This window comes from Acanthopagrus latus, chromosome 10 (genome assembly GCF_904848185.1).
Source record: "Acanthopagrus latus isolate v.2019 chromosome 10, fAcaLat1.1, whole genome shotgun sequence".
Lineage (NCBI taxonomy): Eukaryota > Metazoa > Chordata > Actinopteri > Spariformes > Sparidae > Acanthopagrus > Acanthopagrus latus.
The window spans coordinates 7,720,631-7,739,764 of NC_051048.1; the positions used below are offsets into that span (position 1 = coordinate 7,720,631).

The 19,134-nt window shown below is 46.9% G+C and overlaps 1 protein-coding gene across 2 annotated transcripts in view; it reads left to right on the forward strand.

The window, feature by feature from the left end:
• slc7a8a (solute carrier family 7 member 8a) overlaps positions 1-19,134 on the forward strand; it is a 36,126-nt gene that overhangs the window by 11,485 nt on the left and 5,507 nt on the right. Inside the window, exons 1-5 of one of the 2 annotated variants that reach the window (XM_037111103.1) lie at positions 3,573-3,702; positions 9,435-9,639; positions 12,931-13,082; positions 17,660-17,785; positions 18,787-18,940. In XM_037111103.1, coding sequence (XP_036966998.1) covers positions 3,573-3,702; positions 9,435-9,639; positions 12,931-13,082; positions 17,660-17,785; positions 18,787-18,940 — 767 coding nt within the window. Of the gene's footprint in view, positions 1-3,572; positions 3,703-9,434; positions 9,640-12,930; positions 13,083-17,659; positions 17,786-18,786; positions 18,941-19,134 lie in introns of those variants that run through there. The other variant, XM_037111104.1, reaches the window with a different exon arrangement.

The window sequence follows — 19,134 nt, forward strand, 5'->3', positions numbered from 1 at the left end:
GGTCAATAGAGAATCACGTCACCACCCCACCCCCAGAGGTGTTTACCCGGCAACACGGAGAAGGCGTCAAAACACCGACCTTAAAACTAACATGCAGACTTGTCGCAATCAGCGCTCGGGTTTGTCCATTTGCATGCTTTCCTCGCCCAATCTCACCCTTCAAACAAAAGTAATGTGGGCCATTTCCCAAAGCCGTTATCTGATTATTATCCCGTCTGTGCTGATAATTCTATAAATGACGCAATTAAGAGGCCATCTGAACTACTCAAGAGATGACTGAGGGGTCATTGTGTTGGATCACAAAGGCTTTCTCATCAATCAGATGACAGCAGGTCAGACGAAGGCGACGCGCACTTTCCTTCCTCCGTGACGTTAAAGCATTTATATATCTTATAGAAACTCTGCGCCTGATAAGTCAATATGTTTGTTGTTTTGAGCCTCAGGTGCGCTGACGAAAAACCAACTGTTTTACATCAGCTTTTTATATATATATATATATATATATATATATATTTTACAGCCTCTAGTGTTTTTACTGCATGCTTTATGGACTTTTGTGTAGCTGTGATGAAGGAGGAATCTGCAACAAACTGAAACACTGTACAACAACTGCATACATAACTCTGAATTACTACAGTGGTTCCCTCGAACTGTTCAACTGAGAAGTGATTTTTCCCTTCTTACTTGCATTTGAACCATTTTTGGAAGCATAAGAGGTCAAAAGGTCAGTATTTTCTCACGAAGGAACCAAATATCTATCGCCATTAACCTGCTTTCATGGACAGAGCAGCCTCGAATGTGGTCTGATGGTTTGACAGGTGGCTGACCCCTCACATCAAGACACCAAAAACTGGGGCTGACCTACTAAAAGATGTTCCGAATCGATGCTCCGCGCATGCAAAATGTCAACAAACCGGCCCCCGCTGACCTGTTTCCCTAATGGTCATGGTGCATGTGTGCTGTGAGTGACCGGTATCACCACAGTGTGTACCCCTTCCTGCTTCACTGACCGGGTACATTTGGACTTGTTTTCTCACCGCGCGCAAAGTCAAAGACGAGAATCTGGGTCAGAGGTGCAGCTCGCCTCTGCAGCGTTATTCTAATGCTCTCAGGAGTCTACTGAGGCGATCCAGGTGACCTTGCTGTCCGTCCACTCAGCAGAGCTGAACGCCGGCTCGCTCACTTTTTAAGATTAAGTTATGTAACTCGCGCCTTTTGTCTGGCGCACGGTTATCACGAGTCAACAGTTGGTCGGGAAGCGCCGGGGTCGCTCAGGTGGATCGGAGGTTTCCTGTAGAATCACGGGAGATGGCGATAAAGCAGAATGCGTTGGACAGTTCACTGAAGGACTCGGGTTCGAGGCTCCTCGACCTGAAGGCGGAGCATCCCAAACATTTGGCAGAAGAAATGTTGCTGCAAACCACCGATACGTTCAAACTTTACATTTAATATGTTGCCACTCTCCATTTGTTTAAGTGCAGTTTTCAACACTGTGCGTTCGGTCTGGTTTGGTTTTCGGGCACAAAATCACAAAGGGTTTCAGTTCACAGCTGGATGTTGTCTCAGACATGACTCGATATTGTCTTGATGCGGTTGAAATACAATGTTTTTCAGCCGCATCTGCCCTGACACCTCATCAAAATAGTGCTGCCACAAAATCTGCAGGAAATTGTCCAGAAGTCCAAAATACCCAGCTGTGTTGCCATAAACAACCTGGAAATGGTCCTGAGGTCAGTCGCAAACTGCCTCGACATTTCATCAAACGTATCGGGTCTTGCTGCCGCTGACTCCGTTGGAAATTCTCCCGATATCTCGCCAAAAATGTGCAGTGTCGTTGCAAAAAAACTCAACTGCAGATTGTGCTGATATCATCATCGGAAGCGCCCGGTCTCGATGCTCGAAATTGTCCTGACATCGGCTTTGGTCGCCGCTAACAGAGCTGGAAAATGTCCCATCATGCCTCGCTGCCGCTGCAGGTACAGGCTTCTATACACAAAGTGACAGCAGGCATGTGTGTAAACAGTGAATACGCTAATCTTTACAACTGTTCTTCTTAAATGGGGCATTCTTGCAATGGCTGAATCCAATCTTTGGTTTCAGTCATGGTCAAGCCAAGCAAAAGACTTCAACTACGTGCACTGTGCACACTGACGATGATGTTGTTCCCATTTGGTACACGGAAATAACTTTTCCTCTCTCACAACGTACCCTAATTGGAAGACAAACACGCTTTGACACTTGAACTGTCTCGGGGAGTCACAAGGGGTTTCGGTTTCCGCCAGAAGATCGTGCCGCGTCACTTCTTTGCACGGGAACAAAAACACACCTGCAGGCGCGCCGGGGGAGATAGCTGAGGACGGCCACGCTATCTTCCAGGGATAGCCAAAACATGTGCAGACAGTGGAGATATAGAGGGCTCAGAGTCACATTGACACTGAACATGGTGAAATGCTCCTATCAAATCCCTATTAAGGCTCACGGCAAAGGGTCACGGAGGAAGGCACGGAGCTGATTTCCAAAAGTGACCTATTTATAGTACGGCAGCACTGGGTGCTTAGGCGCACACGCGTGACGGAAACGACCGTGCAGCCTGCAGAGTGCATGGAGGTGCTAAATTTAGACTCCTGCTGCATGTTGCGTATGTTAAGTGTGACAGAATGAAGGCAGCGATAGTAACAGGAAGTGGTGAGGGAGGGGAGGAGACAGATGTGAAGACAAAGGCAAAGGTGCTGGGTGCAAGTGTGTGCAAGTGTTTTTTTTTTGGGGGGGGGGGGGTTGTTTTTTTTGTGGAGGTGCACAGGCTGTGAGTTTGAGGAACAGCTGATGGGAGTGAGGATGGGAGTGTCCCTGAGAGGCTGAGCGAGGAAAAACAAGGGAGGAGGCAGACACAGGAAAGGGGCGTGACTACTGTAAGCATATGAAGGGCATCGCGTATATTTACTCAAATGCAGCCTCCACAAACGAAACACACACGTCGGGATTGTTTGTGAGGCACGACTTTTAACTCAACAGACGTCTCTGTGGTTCCGCCGGTGGCCCCCCGGAGCAGCAGCAGCAGCAGTCTGGTGTTTTTGGAGAGAGGATGCTTTTGTCTCTTCAGCTCGCACCTGGACCGAGGAAACAGTGAGCGCTTTGTTGTTTTTGTTGGTCTTCCGGAAAGGACGAAGTTTTTTTTTTGGTTTTTTTTTGGAATATGCGCTTCTTTTCGCCCGGTTACAGGACTAGTCTGTGAGACAGTGCGCTCGGCCGGCGGCGGTGAATCCTCGAAGACGCGGCACAGTCGCAGCAGCAGCGGGAGGTGAAGCTGCACTTTATCCTAATTGTTTTTGTATTTTCCTAATCTTTTATTTTTTTTATTGACTTCTTCACAAGTTGCTTACCGTGCAACGACAATTAACTTTTGACCACCATACGTTACGTTCGGACGTTTGTTTTTTTTTTTTTTTTAACGCACGAAGGTAACGCACCGGCCCGAGGCGAGAGACAAGCCGGCATCAGGTGCCGTGAGGCGGAGAGGAAGATAGCATAAAAAAAAGGGACAAAACAAAGAAAATACAAGTCCAGACATCGCGATGACGGACGGTCCGAGACAACGGAGCAGCACGTCGGGCTCCGCCAAGGATGGAGGAGAGAAGGAGTCGGGAGGGGGGGTCGCGCTCAAGAAGGAGATCGGGCTCGTGAGCGCCTGCGGGATTATTGTCGGTGAGTGTACCTGTCGCTGAGACGCCTTTCTTATATTTTATGAAAGCTTCCTCGCTGTTTAAACCCACAGCTCAGTGTGCGTCGGAGCATGTGAGTGCCACCTGTGTTCTCAGAAGTCCCTTAAAAGCTGCGCTGGGATCAGATCCCAACATTCAGAGAGGAGCGTGAAGTTTATGATGAACACGTGGGTGATTAAGAGCAGCTCAGTATCACGATCCACTCTCGAGACACTGCCTCGTGTCTTCCCCCCTGCTGTCTTTCATCATTCATGATGATGATGATGGTGATGACATCACACTCACTCATCCCTCATGCTCACGATTCAATCTGTAGGCTTGCATGACTCAGTCAGCCACATATTTAACCATACAGCTCTGATGTTCGTCTGATATGCAGGAATAATTGTTGGTAACTTTAAAGGAGCAAGTTTTTTCTTTTAACCTTTCTTTCTTGTTTATCTGTCTCTTGCAAGCCCATCAATTTCAGATCTAAAGCACTCCGACTAACTCGCTGGAATAGCCCTTTAATTGCTTTATACAATTTGCCTTCTGTGCTTCTATAAGTTCAGATTTTTATGATTTCGCTGATTCAGCAGTTGCTTACACGTGTGGAATGGGCGCGATAGGATTTCACGGCGGGTGCATGATATTAGAAATCGATTTAAGGTGTTTTCACGCATAATAAGACGACAGGTGGGACACGGATGTAGGAGGAGAGCCACTCGTCTTGATGCCAGGGCTGCGCCAAACGATTATTTTCATTATTGTTTAATCTCAGAGCAGGAACCAGCTTTGTCTGCCAGGTGTATGTGCACAGAAAGAGACAAACAGTTTTATTTCCTTGATAAATGATTAATATCAAATGCACTGAACAATTTACAAACGCCAAAGATCACAACTTTAAATGCCTCGATTTGCCCCATCAGCCGTCCAAAAAGCAGCAAATTGTGAGCTTGATTTCAATAATCTGATGTATTTTAGCTTTAAAAACAATTTAAATGATGAATCAAGTGTCAAAATAGTTGCATTAATGAATTAAATTAGATTAAAAACAGCTCGACTTTATGAAATACTATTAGTGTTAAAGGTGCAGTATGAAGGAATGCAGCTGATTGAGCTGACCGGCGAACCTTGAACCGTGAGTGTGAATTCCGCTGATGGCTAATTCTTGCATACTGCACCTTTAAACTCTCCGTCCTATCAGCCAAGTCAAAGTTTAGAGCGCTCTTGACCATATCTCCATAATAAAGAGGGGTAAATGTCACAGTGTGCACAAGGTGGTCATTTTCATTCGATACAGACAACACACGGGCCGAGATAAAATCATCAAGGCGACACTCCGATCGATACGAACATGGCAGGGGAGGTGGGGGGGGGAATATGGCTCAGGTCGGTCCAAGACAGACGGGGAAGCGGGTGTGTGTGGTCTTCGCGTTGACCTTGACGGAGTGAGGAGGAGAGGTGACTCATTCGTTCATGTGTTTCCACGGTAACGGTGAGGGGAAGAGTGAGTGAGAGTGTGAAAAATTGCCAGGAAGAGAGAGAGAGAGGGGGGAAGAGAGAGATGAGGAGCAACCTCAGCATTATTTTTAGACAAGGCTTTTGTTCTTTGTCAGCGTGTAACTTACTCCCTTAAATCCACAAGTTTTTGTTTTTTTTCACTGGAAGGATCTAATCTCCGGCGCAGGAGGAGCTTAGGCTGAGAAGAAGGACTTTATTGATAGAAGGCTGTTTATTGCACCTTTCCCGGGGGAACAATCATAAAATGTGCCGTGGCAACTAATCCCTGTGCACACTGACATCTTTTCTCCTTCGGCTACACAAATTGTTTTATGCCTCCATTCATCGGCTGATTATAAAGACACAAGCTGGCAGCGCTCTCATGCCATCTTAGTGACATTTTTTTACAGCCGGCCAGAGTCCACCCCACCTAGAGAGTCACCGGACTGTTCTTTTGGTCCCTGATACTGTCCAGCTCAAGCTGTCATGAGCTGGTTGGGGGGTTGTGGGGCTCAGGTGACTCGTCTGATCCTTTTCTTATTGTGAGTGCGCCCTCCAGCTGGGTTTCCAAGAAAAAAAGGAGGGGGGGGGTATGTGCACGAGGACATCAAATGGTTTTTATGGCCTATTGTGCAGCGCAGGCATTTATCACTCTCACACAGAAGTACAGGAGCGTGCAAGGCCAGGAATTGGGATTAGAAGTGAACTTTTGGCCACTTGGATGAAGGCCCCGCCCCCTGATTACGCCCGTTTTATTAGCTCGCCGGGCTTAGCCCAGTCTGAGCTGGACTCCGATCGCTGCATTTTTTAAAACCGAACGGACTCAGATTCACTTGGCCTTGATGCAACATCGAGCTCGCTTTTTCATCCAAATCGCAGCAGCTTTTTCTCTTAAAAATCGAGAAATCTTTGGCTTCGCGGGCGCAATCGCGACACAAAAACCCTCTCCCGCAAATATCTTCAGTGTAATGAATTGCTAATAATAACTCATGCATGTTCACAGGCACACGGGCCCACAGGGTCTGGGAGGCTCTGGCCGAGGGCCAAGCAGCAGGTTGCCTCAGCTTGGTGGCTGTTTGAACAGTGGATTTAACACTGGGAGGAAATGCAAGAACTAATCCAGCGGCTTTAAAAAAAAAAAAAAAGGCTGATTAGGGTTATGGCGTAATGCTGCGCAAACACACACATGCTCGTTAATATTCATCATCTGCTGCCGCCGGTGGTGGCGTTCAATCAGGTCCAAAACTAAAGTCAGTTTTCTGCCATTGCTTCCATCTTGACCCTTCTGATGAATCCTCATTGTGTGTGTCACCATGTAGACCTGTGAGATCAGATGCTAAAAATGTTTTGTACGCAATATTTTAACTAGAAGTCTTCTAATGTGCCAGTTATCAAAATTATTGATTTGTTTCGTCTTTCAAGCCTCATAAAAATCTTGTTGTCAAGAGTATCCTGTCCGAGATAGCTGTCGAAACGCCAAGTGCATATGTCAAGCGCTCAACAGATGTATTATCATCTAGATTTTTCAGTTAATCATTCGGGGAATGTTTCCAGCTTCTCACTTCTGGAAAACCAACCTTTTCTTTGTCTTAAGGGACAGGAAACTGATATTGTTTTAAATTTCAGCACCGTAAGTCGGACATTTCACAACATCAACTTCGAATTCAGCAAACTGTGACTTTTCTCTGACATTTTCCAGATGAATCGATTGATCATCTATAAGTGATATCAGCAGTTTAAAGCAACAAAATGTAGATTCCATCAATTACAGATGATTTGGCCTGACGCACGACACGGTGATGAGACTCGACAATCAAACCATCTTTCTGCAGAAAGTTACATGTAAACGTGTCTCAGTTGGCCGAACAGTAGCCCCGAGTAATGAATGCCACAAAATCAGACTGAAATATCTATTACAGATCAAATAATAGACTGCATCCTAGATAAGATCGTACAAGAATCTCAGACCGTATGATCACAGATGAACCCTTGCAGTTGCTGTCAGAGGATGTCCAACAGAGTCCGAGAGGCTCACAGAGTGTGCCGGAGACCAGGCCTCTTCCTCTGTGAAACAACAATCCGACAACAGAGGAGGATATCAAAATATCCTGTGCTAAAAGAGGCCGAGGCCCGCAGAGATTTGTTACAAGAGTTGGATTTGTTCCGGAAGCAACAGTTCGGACTCCCTCTCTCCGCTTGATCCAAACGAGTAGATTGAGGTCAAGAGACAGCCAGATGTTCTTTTTGTTTTTTTGAGTTTTTTTTTTTTTTTAATTTTTTTAAAAAACTCCTCTTCCCCTCTTGGCCTGTTTGGAGGCAAAAGGGATGTAAAAAAATCCAACACCAGAAGAACAGGAAACTTGAAGAGATTCCGCATTAGTCAGCATGTCTGACACGCCGCACGTGACGCCAACATGCAAGCGTGCACATTTGCTCTCGCCTGCAGATCAGCGCGTCACCCTCAGCCGGCCTGTTGAAACTTTAGCAGCTTGTCAGGGAGCCGCTGCATGTCGGGGATGTCAGAGGTCGCGCTCTGAAGACCTCTGCGGCCATAAAGACGTCCGCACAATCAGCTCCGTGGTGTTTGTTTGTCGTCTGTTTTAACCTTTTACCCGCAGCTGGAGTTACATAAGTTGGGGGGGCGACCGTCCTCGCCGCTCACACATGATGCATATGGTATCTGTTAAAGCTGGACTGTCTTGCATGTCCTCGTGCTGTACGTCGAGCACATGGTTTGGCAGGTGGTCGGATTTGCTTCACATCTGAACCGATCGGGGAAGCACGTGCAGTAGTATTCCGAGGTTTTGAGCTTTTTCCTTTAAAATGATAGATGTTGCGATATCAAGATAACCTCAGTCGAGCGCTTAAAGAGAAGAGCATGATGTGTTTAACCCTTCGACTAAACGTTACTTTTATAAGGTTTGCTGTTTGGATTGGTTTGGTCCAGTGGTTCCCAACCTTTTTTGTGTTGTGTCCCCTTTAAATAAAGCTACTTCTGACCCCTCAGTCCAGGTTGTGGACTTTTAGAGGCCTGAGGATGCGTTGGCATCATGATTTGTTTTTCAGGTCGCTCAGAATGCAACGATATTCAATTCAAAAGGATGCAAAACTGACAAAAGCAGCACCTAATCAATTTGAGAGGCTAGAAGGAAGAAATATCGTAATGTTTTTTACACAATGAAAGATCTGGATTGTCCCTTACGCGCCTGGCTGAGTCCCCACTAGCTATATATTGCAGTTCATCGGCAGTTCATTCACACCTTTGACTTTTGTACTGTAAAAATGCCACCCGGCCTATCGTTCAGTCAGCCGGTTATGATTCAAAAACCTTCAGCCTTTGAACCCGAGGCCTTCTTTGCTCAAGCACAGTCAGCGCAGTCAGCTGAATCTGATCGGGAGGCTCCTGACCTCCGACCTCCGCTTTGTCACGGAGGGAATCCGTCTGGGGGCGGCCTCTTTAGTGTCCGACCAGATCCCGGTCAATTTTTCAGCTCCTATGTAAACTGCCAGGCGGTCTGATGCTCACTGAACCTGTCGGGGCATTACTGTGCCCCCACCCCCAACACCACCACCACCACCAGCCCATCTCCCTCCACCTCTCATCCCTCCTCCTTCCTTGCACTCTGTTACCCCGCTCTCTGTCTTGCTCCATCTCCTCACAACTCTGTGCACAGTCAGCACATTACAGGTTCCCCCTTCCGTCGCCGGTCTGCTCTCGTTCACTTTTTTTTGCCCGTGACCTCAATACTTTCCCCACTCGTTCCTGTCCCTCCTGCCCTCGATGCCGTCGTTGGAAACCACCCCGTGACTAAGACGAGCGAGATTTCACTCAAGCTGAAAGCACTGCGGGACTGTGCGAGTGTGTTTTAGCTCGGTTTGCATGTTATTGCACGCACAATCAGAAATGTAGAAACGACGCTGGGATAGCGTGTTTCTGACTCCCTGTCTGGTGAATTCTTAAAAATCTGAGATCTTATCTTCTTAAAAAGTTGACATGATAACTGTTGTCTCCGGCTGACTTGTGCTTCCCAGGACAACTAAGCCGATCTCGGGGCATAAAAATGGCGTCATGCTCCTTTAAATGCACTCAAAAAGCACATGTAAACCCGTTTGCTCTCACCTCTGTTCATCCACTCAGGTAAACACCAGAATTTGTGACTACAATGCTGACCGTAACTCCTTTTTTCCTCCTGTAACCTGACCCTTCATCTCCCCCCTCTTCCCCCCTTCCAGGTAACATCATCGGCTCGGGTATCTTCGTCAGTCCCAAGGGAGTGATGGAGAACGCCAGCTCTGTGGGCGTGGCGCTGTTCGTCTGGATCATCACGGGTGTCATCACCGCCATCGGGGCGCTGTGCTACGCCGAGCTGGGCGTCACCATCCCCAAGTCGGGGGGCGACTACTCCTACGTTAAGGACATCTTCGGAGGGCTGGCTGGGTGAGTGAACACGAGAATCCAGTCATTTTGAAAGAACCAGTGGGGCGTTCAGGTGTGAATGTGTACATCTGCGTGGGTGACTTTGAGTCACTGTTACATCATACAAGAGTCGTGGAAAGCAGTTTCTGTGTCATGCGCAGGAAACCAGGAGTCTGTGGTTTTTCAGGTGGGGTGGGGTTTTTTTTTTCCTGCGAGTGACATTTAGAGGTGTCGGTACTGATCGTCTTCACTCCTGATCTGAAAACACGGTTTAGAGTTTTAGATGTTCTATCACTTTTGAGAACAGGCATTTTTTCCTCAGGTTACTAAGGTTCGATAGACCTCCAGCTGACCCTGCTCAAAAGTACAGTCTTGTATGACCCAGTTTTTCAAGAGGAAGGGGCCTCCTGAACAATTAAAGTGAATTTGACATGGATTTAGGCGAGCATACCAACATGTCTAGATTCTTCTCTTTATCCTGGCGGGATGAGCTCGCCGACGCAGGTCAGACATCTTGATCCGTAGCGTGGTGGGGGGGATGGGGGGTCTTTTTTGCTGTTGGTACTTTGGCCCACAGAGTTAGTTAATGTCAGGCCGGTGTGGCCCCCCTACCCCACCCCCCGTCCATTCACGAGTGGTTTAAGCCTTAAGGTGTCGCCGCTTACAGTAAACGCATGGGAACCAGGCTAGGTGTGTTTTCCGAGCAAAACAATATCGTTTGTTGGCGTAGGTTTCACACACACTTCGCCCCGGAATGTAAACACAGATTAGACCATTGTTTATTTTCAGTTATCCCGAGGACACATATCGGGGGGCGTATTTTGAGAGAGGAATTCAACCAGACATAACAGCCAATGATTGTTTTCGTCCCTTTGTACAGTAGCTATCAATACACTTCAATGAACGGTTGGGTTTGAAGTGTCGGGGGCCCACGCTGTTTCCCTGTGCCCTGGCATGTTCAAGGGGTGTTTGTTGTTGTTGTCCCGTTCCTTTTGTCCAAGTGTGTGTGTGTGTGTCTGTGTGTGTGTGTGTGTCTGTGTGTGTGTGTCGGTGGGCGTGAGGGGGGCGCAGCTCGTGTGTGCACGTGATGAGAAAGCCCTCACGTTAGCGAGCTCGCGGGGAGAGTGGGAAGCGCTCGTAAAAGTCGTACGCTCAGGACAAAACTTGAATGGACAATGTTGTCCGAGCACAAAGGCTCTTTGTTGAGGTCGGACCAGGGATGCTTGTGTAACAGCCACAACGTGCATGTTTGTAGACCAGCAGATAACAACATGGGATCATTGTATAATAAACTGGCTTGGGCGGTGTTGTGATATTTGGGCATATGAAGTTTAATACAGTTGGCTTCTATGTAGTTGGCCAATCCAGACGTGGGGGTTGCAAAACATTGGCTTTCTTGGATTAAGTACTTTCATTTTTCCCAGTTAAATTCAGATTATCAGTTTTGGATGTTTTATACGTCTGTTTTAGTTAGCATGAGCCCTCTGATATCTCCCGTCCATTTTTACATGCATTTTTATATTTGTCTTGTGCGTCTTCGAGTGGTTGAAAGTAACATTTCACATCTTGTCCCAAGATAAACATACATCTGCAATCATTTTCATCATTAATTCATAATTTAAGATAAACCTTTAGGCAAGAATGTCATTTTTTTCAGTTCTGGCCTTTCAAATGTGAATATTTGTTTGTTTTCTTTGTCTTCCATGAGACTTAACTGAGTATCTTCACTTCTGGGTTGTAGGTCAGGCAAAACAATCAACGTAAATATGATTAATTTAGGCTTCAAGAAAGTGGCATATTGTTTTTTTATGGTCAACAAATCTCTGGTTGTCCTCCATACACGTTTAAGTCGAAGTACAGAAGCATTATCAGCCATATTCAGTGTATCACGTGCAAAAGTATACATTACGCAGAGTGTTCATTCATGAATCTGTGAGCTGCATTCAAGTGTTGTAGTGTGGTGCTGCATCTACGCTGATTCTGCCTCAGTGCTGAGCAGCACATCATATATAATCTGAGTTTATCATGTGAGACCTAATCTGCAGAGTTACTAGCAGCCTAACTTGGATCAATATGCTGAACTAAAAACTTTGATATATCCCCTGAGAAATGTGTCGGCGTAGCTGCACAAAATGTAAACGCAGAGTAAAATAGAAGCACCTGAGTGTATGTCGCTTTCTACGCAGCATCGTTCCTGCATTTTTTTTTTTTTTACAATAAACACAAACACACACACACACACACACACACACACACACACACATTCCAGTGAGACGCAATCCGGTTAACGCAGTCAGCTGTAATGATCCCTCCATAAGCTCTCGGAGAATTTCCCTCAGTTTGTACTCAGCTCAACCCGCCTGCTCTCGTTCAATCCCTTCGATGCTCCTTCTGTACATTGGCAGAGTATGTGGATCATCCTGTCCACTTCTAATGCATCAGACACCCTTAGCGTTTCAGTGCAGGGCTGATAATAAATTCTGAGTGTCTCTTTTATCAGTATAATCGGGTTCATATTGAGGCCTCTATCAAAAAAGGATCCATCAGTGTCAGCTACTGTCTGGAGGCACTTTTTTTGTAAGCTTACTCATACTTAAATATGAGTTTTGCCTCATTGGTATGTAAGGAAAAGTCTCTCTTATATGGAAAAAAGGTAACAAAAACGAATTAACAAATTGCAAACATTGCACATAGGTTCAGTACAAGAAGCCGCTGCAGTGTAACAATTGGCCTGATTGCATCAGAATGTTCCTCCGTGACAAGGGCTGTCCGTTTGAAAGGTTGCGTGAGTCATTTCAGTTTAATCAACCACCAAACTGCAGTTTGAGTTGCCTTGGTGTTTCCTGTGGAGGCGTTTGACTGTAAGCCTCAGAGTTTTCTTTTTTTTTGTGGGGGGGGGGGGTCGCAGATGTTTGTAAGAGAACGTGAACATAACAGAAGTGAAACTTTGGTGGGAGCCGTCGAGTTTCCAATCAGTCACTGCTCACAGCGCTGCCTTTCCCCTTTTGCTCTGTCTGAGGAATTATTACCTGCATTCCCTTTAATCTGTTGAGTCTTTTTTCATCTATTGTATAACCTGTAAATCCTTACAAAATAGGCCAAAAATGCCCAAAAAGGCAGTTTACATTTCAACCAAAAATAACCTGCTTTTGAATGGGAATCTGCAAATGAAAGGATGTATATGCGCCGTGTACCTTTGTGATGTACTTCCTCCTGTGTGTGCTCCTGAACCCCCTGCTGTTTTCTTCTCTCTTCATGCCTCAGTGATTCTAACCGTGCCACCCTCCCTCCCTCCCTCCCGCTTCTCCTCAGGTTCCTGCGTTTGTGGATCGCCGTGCTGGTGATCTACCCGACCAACCAGGCTGTGATCGCGCTGACCTTTTCCAACTACGTGCTGCAGCCCCTGTTCCCCACCTGCTTCCCGCCGGAGAGCGGCCTGCGCCTGCTGGCTGCCGTCTGCCTCTGTGAGTAACACAACGCCTAAAATTGGCTTAAAGGACCAGTGTAGTTTGTTTTAAGAGTCCGGCTTCACAAACTAGGTCAGATTCGTCAGGATGCGTCGGGTCACAGACAAATAAGCAATACCTGTTACATAAAATACCTGCTGTGTGTCACAATGATGATGATGCAAAGAATATTAATCCTGGTAATCTCTGCGTCTGCTCGAGCGTTCCTCTTTGTCCCGTCTCAAACTGGAAACTGGTTTCTTTTTTGTGGATTCTGGTGTCTGGCACTCATCACTCAACACTCTGACTCAGGTCTGTCTGAAGCAGAAAACAGAGAAGAGAAAGGCACGTTAACTGAATCGTCTGTCCGTTGTTTAAGAGTTAGCAGCAGGTTAGCTTAACTTAGCACAAAGACAAAGACGTGGTACCACGGCAGCTAGCATGGCTCTGCCTCAAGCTAGCAAAAAAAATACAACTTCCAGCACCTCAAAGCTCACTATTAAACACAATATCTAAATTATTAATGATTGAATATTAGAAATTATAACAATTTATCTGCAGCTGTTTTTGACAAGATGTTAGTTGCAGCCCAGAAAAAGCAGAAAAAGTCCAACACCTATCCTAAGCCCGTAGAGAAGCAAATTGTTGTTTTATCACTTTATTGCTAGTCTGACTCTATCCAAAGCTAACAAAATCCACCTACCAGCACCTCTAAAGCTCACTAATAAACATAAACTTCCTGGCAGGTTGCCTTTGTCAGTTTTGGACATAGCCAGGTTAGTTGATTGCCTGTGCTACCTTAGCGCTAAGCTAGCCGGTTGTAGCTTCATATATTTTACAAATTGAACTCTCCTTCAAAAGTGCGCTCTCCTGTTGATCCGGCCCACAGCTCAGTCTCAACAGTGATTCCGTTTATGTTTTGCGGAGATAAGAGGCTGCAGATAGCCTAAAGAAATGGAGCGAAAGGACTCAGAGTTCTTTTTGAGGGTGCCTGTTGAGACAGGCTCGAATTTGACAGAAAACTGCCACAAACTCCACTGTTCAAAGACAGAAAGTAACAAATGAGAATCACCGCTCGGATGCCGACACAGTTGTAAGACCGTTGAACATTCAGGTGTGAGATACAAGTTTCTGGACAAAATGGAAAAGATGTTCGTACACTTTGTCATGCAGAGGCCAAAAAACAGCTCGACTTGTCCGGCGCACGTCACCCTCTGTCCCAGTTTCCCGCCTCTTTCCTCTGGAGCTCCACTGCTCTTTCACCCTCAGTCGGAGGTCATCCAAGAGGAGGACGAAAACAAGAGATAGCAACGCAGCTAGAGGAGCGTAGCACCGAGCAGCGAACGCGTGAAGGCGGACAGATAAATGCGTTGCTGCAGACACGCAGAGTTCACACGCACAGGCCAAATACTGCAGGCCGCCTTCAGACAGACAGACAGGCATGGGCGGAGATGAGTGTGTATATTGTATGTGTGTGAAGCAGCAAAACAAAATCTATCAACACCTTCATCTGACCTGTCAGGCGAACATCCCGCTTCGAGACTCACGAAAGCATGCCACAGTCACCGCAACTTCCTGCAACATCAGAGAGGTTTAGCAGGGACTAAACATTATTTTTAGAGAAGGGAGAAAGAAAAACACTTTTTTTTTTTTGCGTGCAACAGTCAATATTTCTGTCTTTCTACTCCCTGGAACTGAACTCCAAAGGGTTTTTGTTTCCTAGAGGACGTCCCGTGACATGCTGTTCAGCAGCAGATGGGCACAGTTGGCTGCCCTGTTCGGCCCGACAATGTGGAAAAGCTCACGTTCCCGAAGGCGTGCGCGATAACTGGCGACACGTTTGTACCCGGTGAACCTGAGGCAGCCGCTACACAATTACCTCTGCCGGAGAGGCCATGCAGGCCTGCCTGCAGGATATCGCAGAAGCATTTCCAACAAATTTCGTGTGCCACGCCTGCGCTTGCTGTGGTCAGCTGTGCCCTGACGTGTCTGAGAAGCAATTACAGGCTCAATGCTGCGAAATTTGGTCACATTAAGATGTAAGTTGGACAAAAAAATAAAGGTTAAAGACAGAAAATCCGATAAAACACGCAAAGTTAGAAAACAAAAGTGGAAAATATCTCCCAGACCTCATGTAACATCCTAATAAATGACCACATGTTAGAGTCTGCACCAATAAAAACAAAAGTACGTGACCCAACTCTCTCCCTTGTATTCAAAAATCTGCTTTCTTTGGGATGTTCTGCTAACCGACACACAAACTAAAAGAACTGACAGTACAACCTTGCCAGAGGCCTACACTCTCTCAAGGCTCTGCAGCGTTTTTTTTTTCCTCCTTGTTTCCCCAATTACAGACACACTGACCTACATTTACCTGTCTCTCTCGTCCCACTTTCCAAAACGCCTTGAAGCAAAAACACGAGCTCGGCCCTGACACGAACTGCCAGCGGCCGCAACTCGTTTGTCTTTTCTTCGCGTCACATGGACAGATGTTGTCGGGCAGCTTTCACCGACGAGAACCAGGCGGTGTTACTGGGAGTTTATAGGTGTTTTTGTCATTGTTCCTCTGTTTTTGCTGTTGTTGAGGGGGAACTTTGATTTGTCATGCTTGTTGTTTATGGGAGCATGTGTCTTTCTTTTTTTGGTTACATATCCCCCCCCTGCTAGAATATTACATAATAGTGTGCAGGATATAACCTCACTTATTTACAAGTCCGCGATGACATTATGTGACAGCGGAACCAGACACTGCTGGATCTGTTCTTAAAGGTTTTCCAAGGTGTACCGTTTCCAAAAACACGGGGGTTGGGGTGGGGTGGGGGGGGCTCTTCCTACAGATGGCAGACTGCGAGGTCATAACTCCGTCATGTTTTCCAGGCGGCCTCGCGGGTTAACTCAGCAAAGTTTTTTGTATACTCAGCTTACGGACAGCTGAGCGGGCCCCCACAGCTCCGTCGTTTCTGAGAATGTGTCCTCAGGTGTTTACTCGCCGCCTTCTGCCCGTCAACAAGAGGGGGAAGGAGGCGAGTGGACGCGCCTGGCGAAAGATCATTTTGTCCCTCGAACAGCAACTTTGTTTACTTGTGGCTGTGTTAAGAGGTTTACGATGTGTTTAGTCAGGGCTGCGTGAGGATAAGTCAGCTGTGCGCAACCGTGTGCGCAAGGTTTCTCATTGCCTGTTTTTTTTCTTTGTGCAGGGAGCAACAGCAGCAGCGGCTCTCCCTTTTTCACAGCAGCCCATTTTCTATCTGCTGTAGTAAAATGAGGAACACGCAACTTTTCCCTCGAAACACACCCATTCACCAGCCTCGGCACATCATAAACTCTGTGCACCTTTGAGCCTCTCGTGTTCGCGTCCAACGCACACGTCCTCTACAGTGAGTCCGGATCAGTGCAGGCCCCTTTCATGTGCATCTGCCTTTTCGTCCCCCCCTGCAGCGGCGGCACAGCTCAGAGCCATTTAATGTGATGAACTTAATCCCGCAGAGTCAAACAGGCCGATTATTTAATGGCACCCTATCGGCCTGAACCCGCTGGCCTGTTGTACCCAGCGGTACGGATCAAATCCATTATCTTTGTCCATGTTAGCTCAGCCTCGAGTCGAAGTGAGTGGAGGAGCGTTTTCCGACTGGTTTTTTTTAACGGATGTTTGAGTGGAGTCCGGTGGAAAAAACGCCTGTGTGTCTTGTCTTATCACGCCAACAAACCTGAGCATGAAATTACAACCCCGGTTCCCAAAAAGTTGCAAGGTTCTTCTCACATTGCATCAAATTATTTATGAGCATCCATTCACAAAAAAACAATAAAGTTGATTCATTTGAACATTAAAGGTGCAATACCTAAGAACTGGCCACCCGTTGAATTCATAGTCCCAACAACCTTCTCATTATTTCTCAGATCTAACACCAATTCCTTGAAATAACATCAATTATTTAACTCATTGAACTCAGGAACTCAGATACCAGCAGTGCTTCTGTAGAACACAGAAGTACCGCAGGTATAGTAAGACAGAGATAACGGGTGAAGTTCAACGCGATGATCCAGCGGCAGAGTCAAAGGTCGCTGCAGCGTTAGATGTGCAGACACGTCACAAACGCTCAAGTTTGCAGCTTTTAATCTCCCCCCTGTCTGTTCGCTGACCTCTGATCAGTTCACTTTCCATCGGGTAAAACTTCAAGGCCCGGGTTATCGGCGGTGTCGTAACTTTTCCTCCTCTTGGGAAACAGTCTTAGTGCTACTACTGCTCCAGATGACATAAAGGCAGTTCCTTTACAAGGCCAATAAAGCAGTCAACACTATAAACCGTTATCTGCTGAATTCACTGATCACTCATTTCCCAACCTTTCAGCACGGTCAGCACAAACTCATGATGTGCCGCCAAACGGCGCTCAGATTCTGTTTTACCACCAAAGATTGCAATACTTCAACAGAATTATAGTGGAAATTTGTATAGAATGATGCACGTGGCATCTGATGAGATGGCCTTGGTTTGAATATTTCACTGTCTTGACACTAGAAAGCTTAAATAAAGAGTTGGAACTGGACTTTTAGGGGTGAAAATGCTCTAACTCATCCATTTTGCTGTGTTTCTCTAGTGCTGCTGACATGGGTGAACTGCTCCAGCGTCAGGTGGGCCACCCGGGTGCAGGACATATTCACCGCCGGCAAGCTGCTGGCCCTCGCCCTCATCATCATCATGGGCATCGTGCAGATCTGCAAGGGTAAGCGTCGCCGTCTGTGCTCCCAGAATGCCTCGCTCCAACAGCACCTCGATCGCTGGGTCACCGGGGACATCTTCAGTCACTCGGGACAGTATAGACTCCCCGCGGATGCCGACGGGGGCCGGGCGAGGCGCTGGGGCCCCTCACATAGCTAATGTCAGCACGCCTGTGTGCTCTCACAACATGGCTGAGGGCCAAGTTATTACAGGGGCCACAGAGAGTCGGCCCCTGGAACAACAACAACGAGGGGGGGGGGATTTCTGTGGGAGCGTTTGAAGATTAATGAAGAGTCGGGGGGCTGATTTAAATGAGACTATAGGTCGTATATGAGGGGCGGGGGGGGACAGTATGTGAGAGCAGAAATACTTTAATGCTCTCTGAAAACATGCCTGCAGAGGGGATTTCACAAAACCAGGTTCCTAAAGATCACAGATTATTTAGATGCCACCCCCGAGCACAGCGTTCGGCGGTTTTCTCGGTGGGAACGCGGGGGATCGCAGTCACTCCACGGTGCCCCCCCCCTTTTTTTACAGCGTGTTTAACACATGCTGATTGCGTTGGATAATGGTTTTCAGATGCAGGCCGTGGCGGAAGGGTTTGTTTACCCTCACAGCGAAAAACAACGTTAGGTAACCTCAGAGAAATGATCAGGAACAGGTCGGGCACAGATTTACGCAAGGAGCGCGGAAAACCCCCCGAACGAATGAGGCGGTTTCAAGCGGGGCAGTCGAAGTATTTCGACCACTCTGGTTAGCTTTCAAGAGAAAATGTCAAACATATGTGGCTTGCAGCCTCTTAAATGTAAGGAGTTTCTGCTTTTCTGTGTCAGTCATGACAGTAAATGAAGAATCTATAGGGTTTTGGAACTGTTGGTCGGACAAAAACAAGCAATTTGAAGACATTATGATTAATCCTGAAAAGTTTCAATGGAAAAGGAGGATTCAAAGACTGTTTGACAACCACAACTTAAATGTTCCTTTCGCATTCCTCCCCGCCTGCAGGAGAGTACTACTGGCTGGAGCCGGCCAACGCCTTCGAGCCCTTCCAGGAGTACGACGTGGGTTTGATAGCCTTAGCGTTCCTACAAGGCTCCTTCGCTTACGGAGGCTGGAACTTCCTCAACTATGTCACGGAGGAGCTGGTGGACCCCTACGTGTAAGACTCTTTATTCTGCCTCTCGCGTCTCTGGGGATGCTTGTGCCACTGGAATATGTAAAGCTACCTGCAGTGCTCTAAAATTTGATAACGTAGCATGGGAGAAATTCTCACCATCATCCCCAGTGTCTGGTCACTGACTTAGAAAACATCTCTGGTAGAATAAAATGGTTTATTTCTTCATTTCCTCTGCA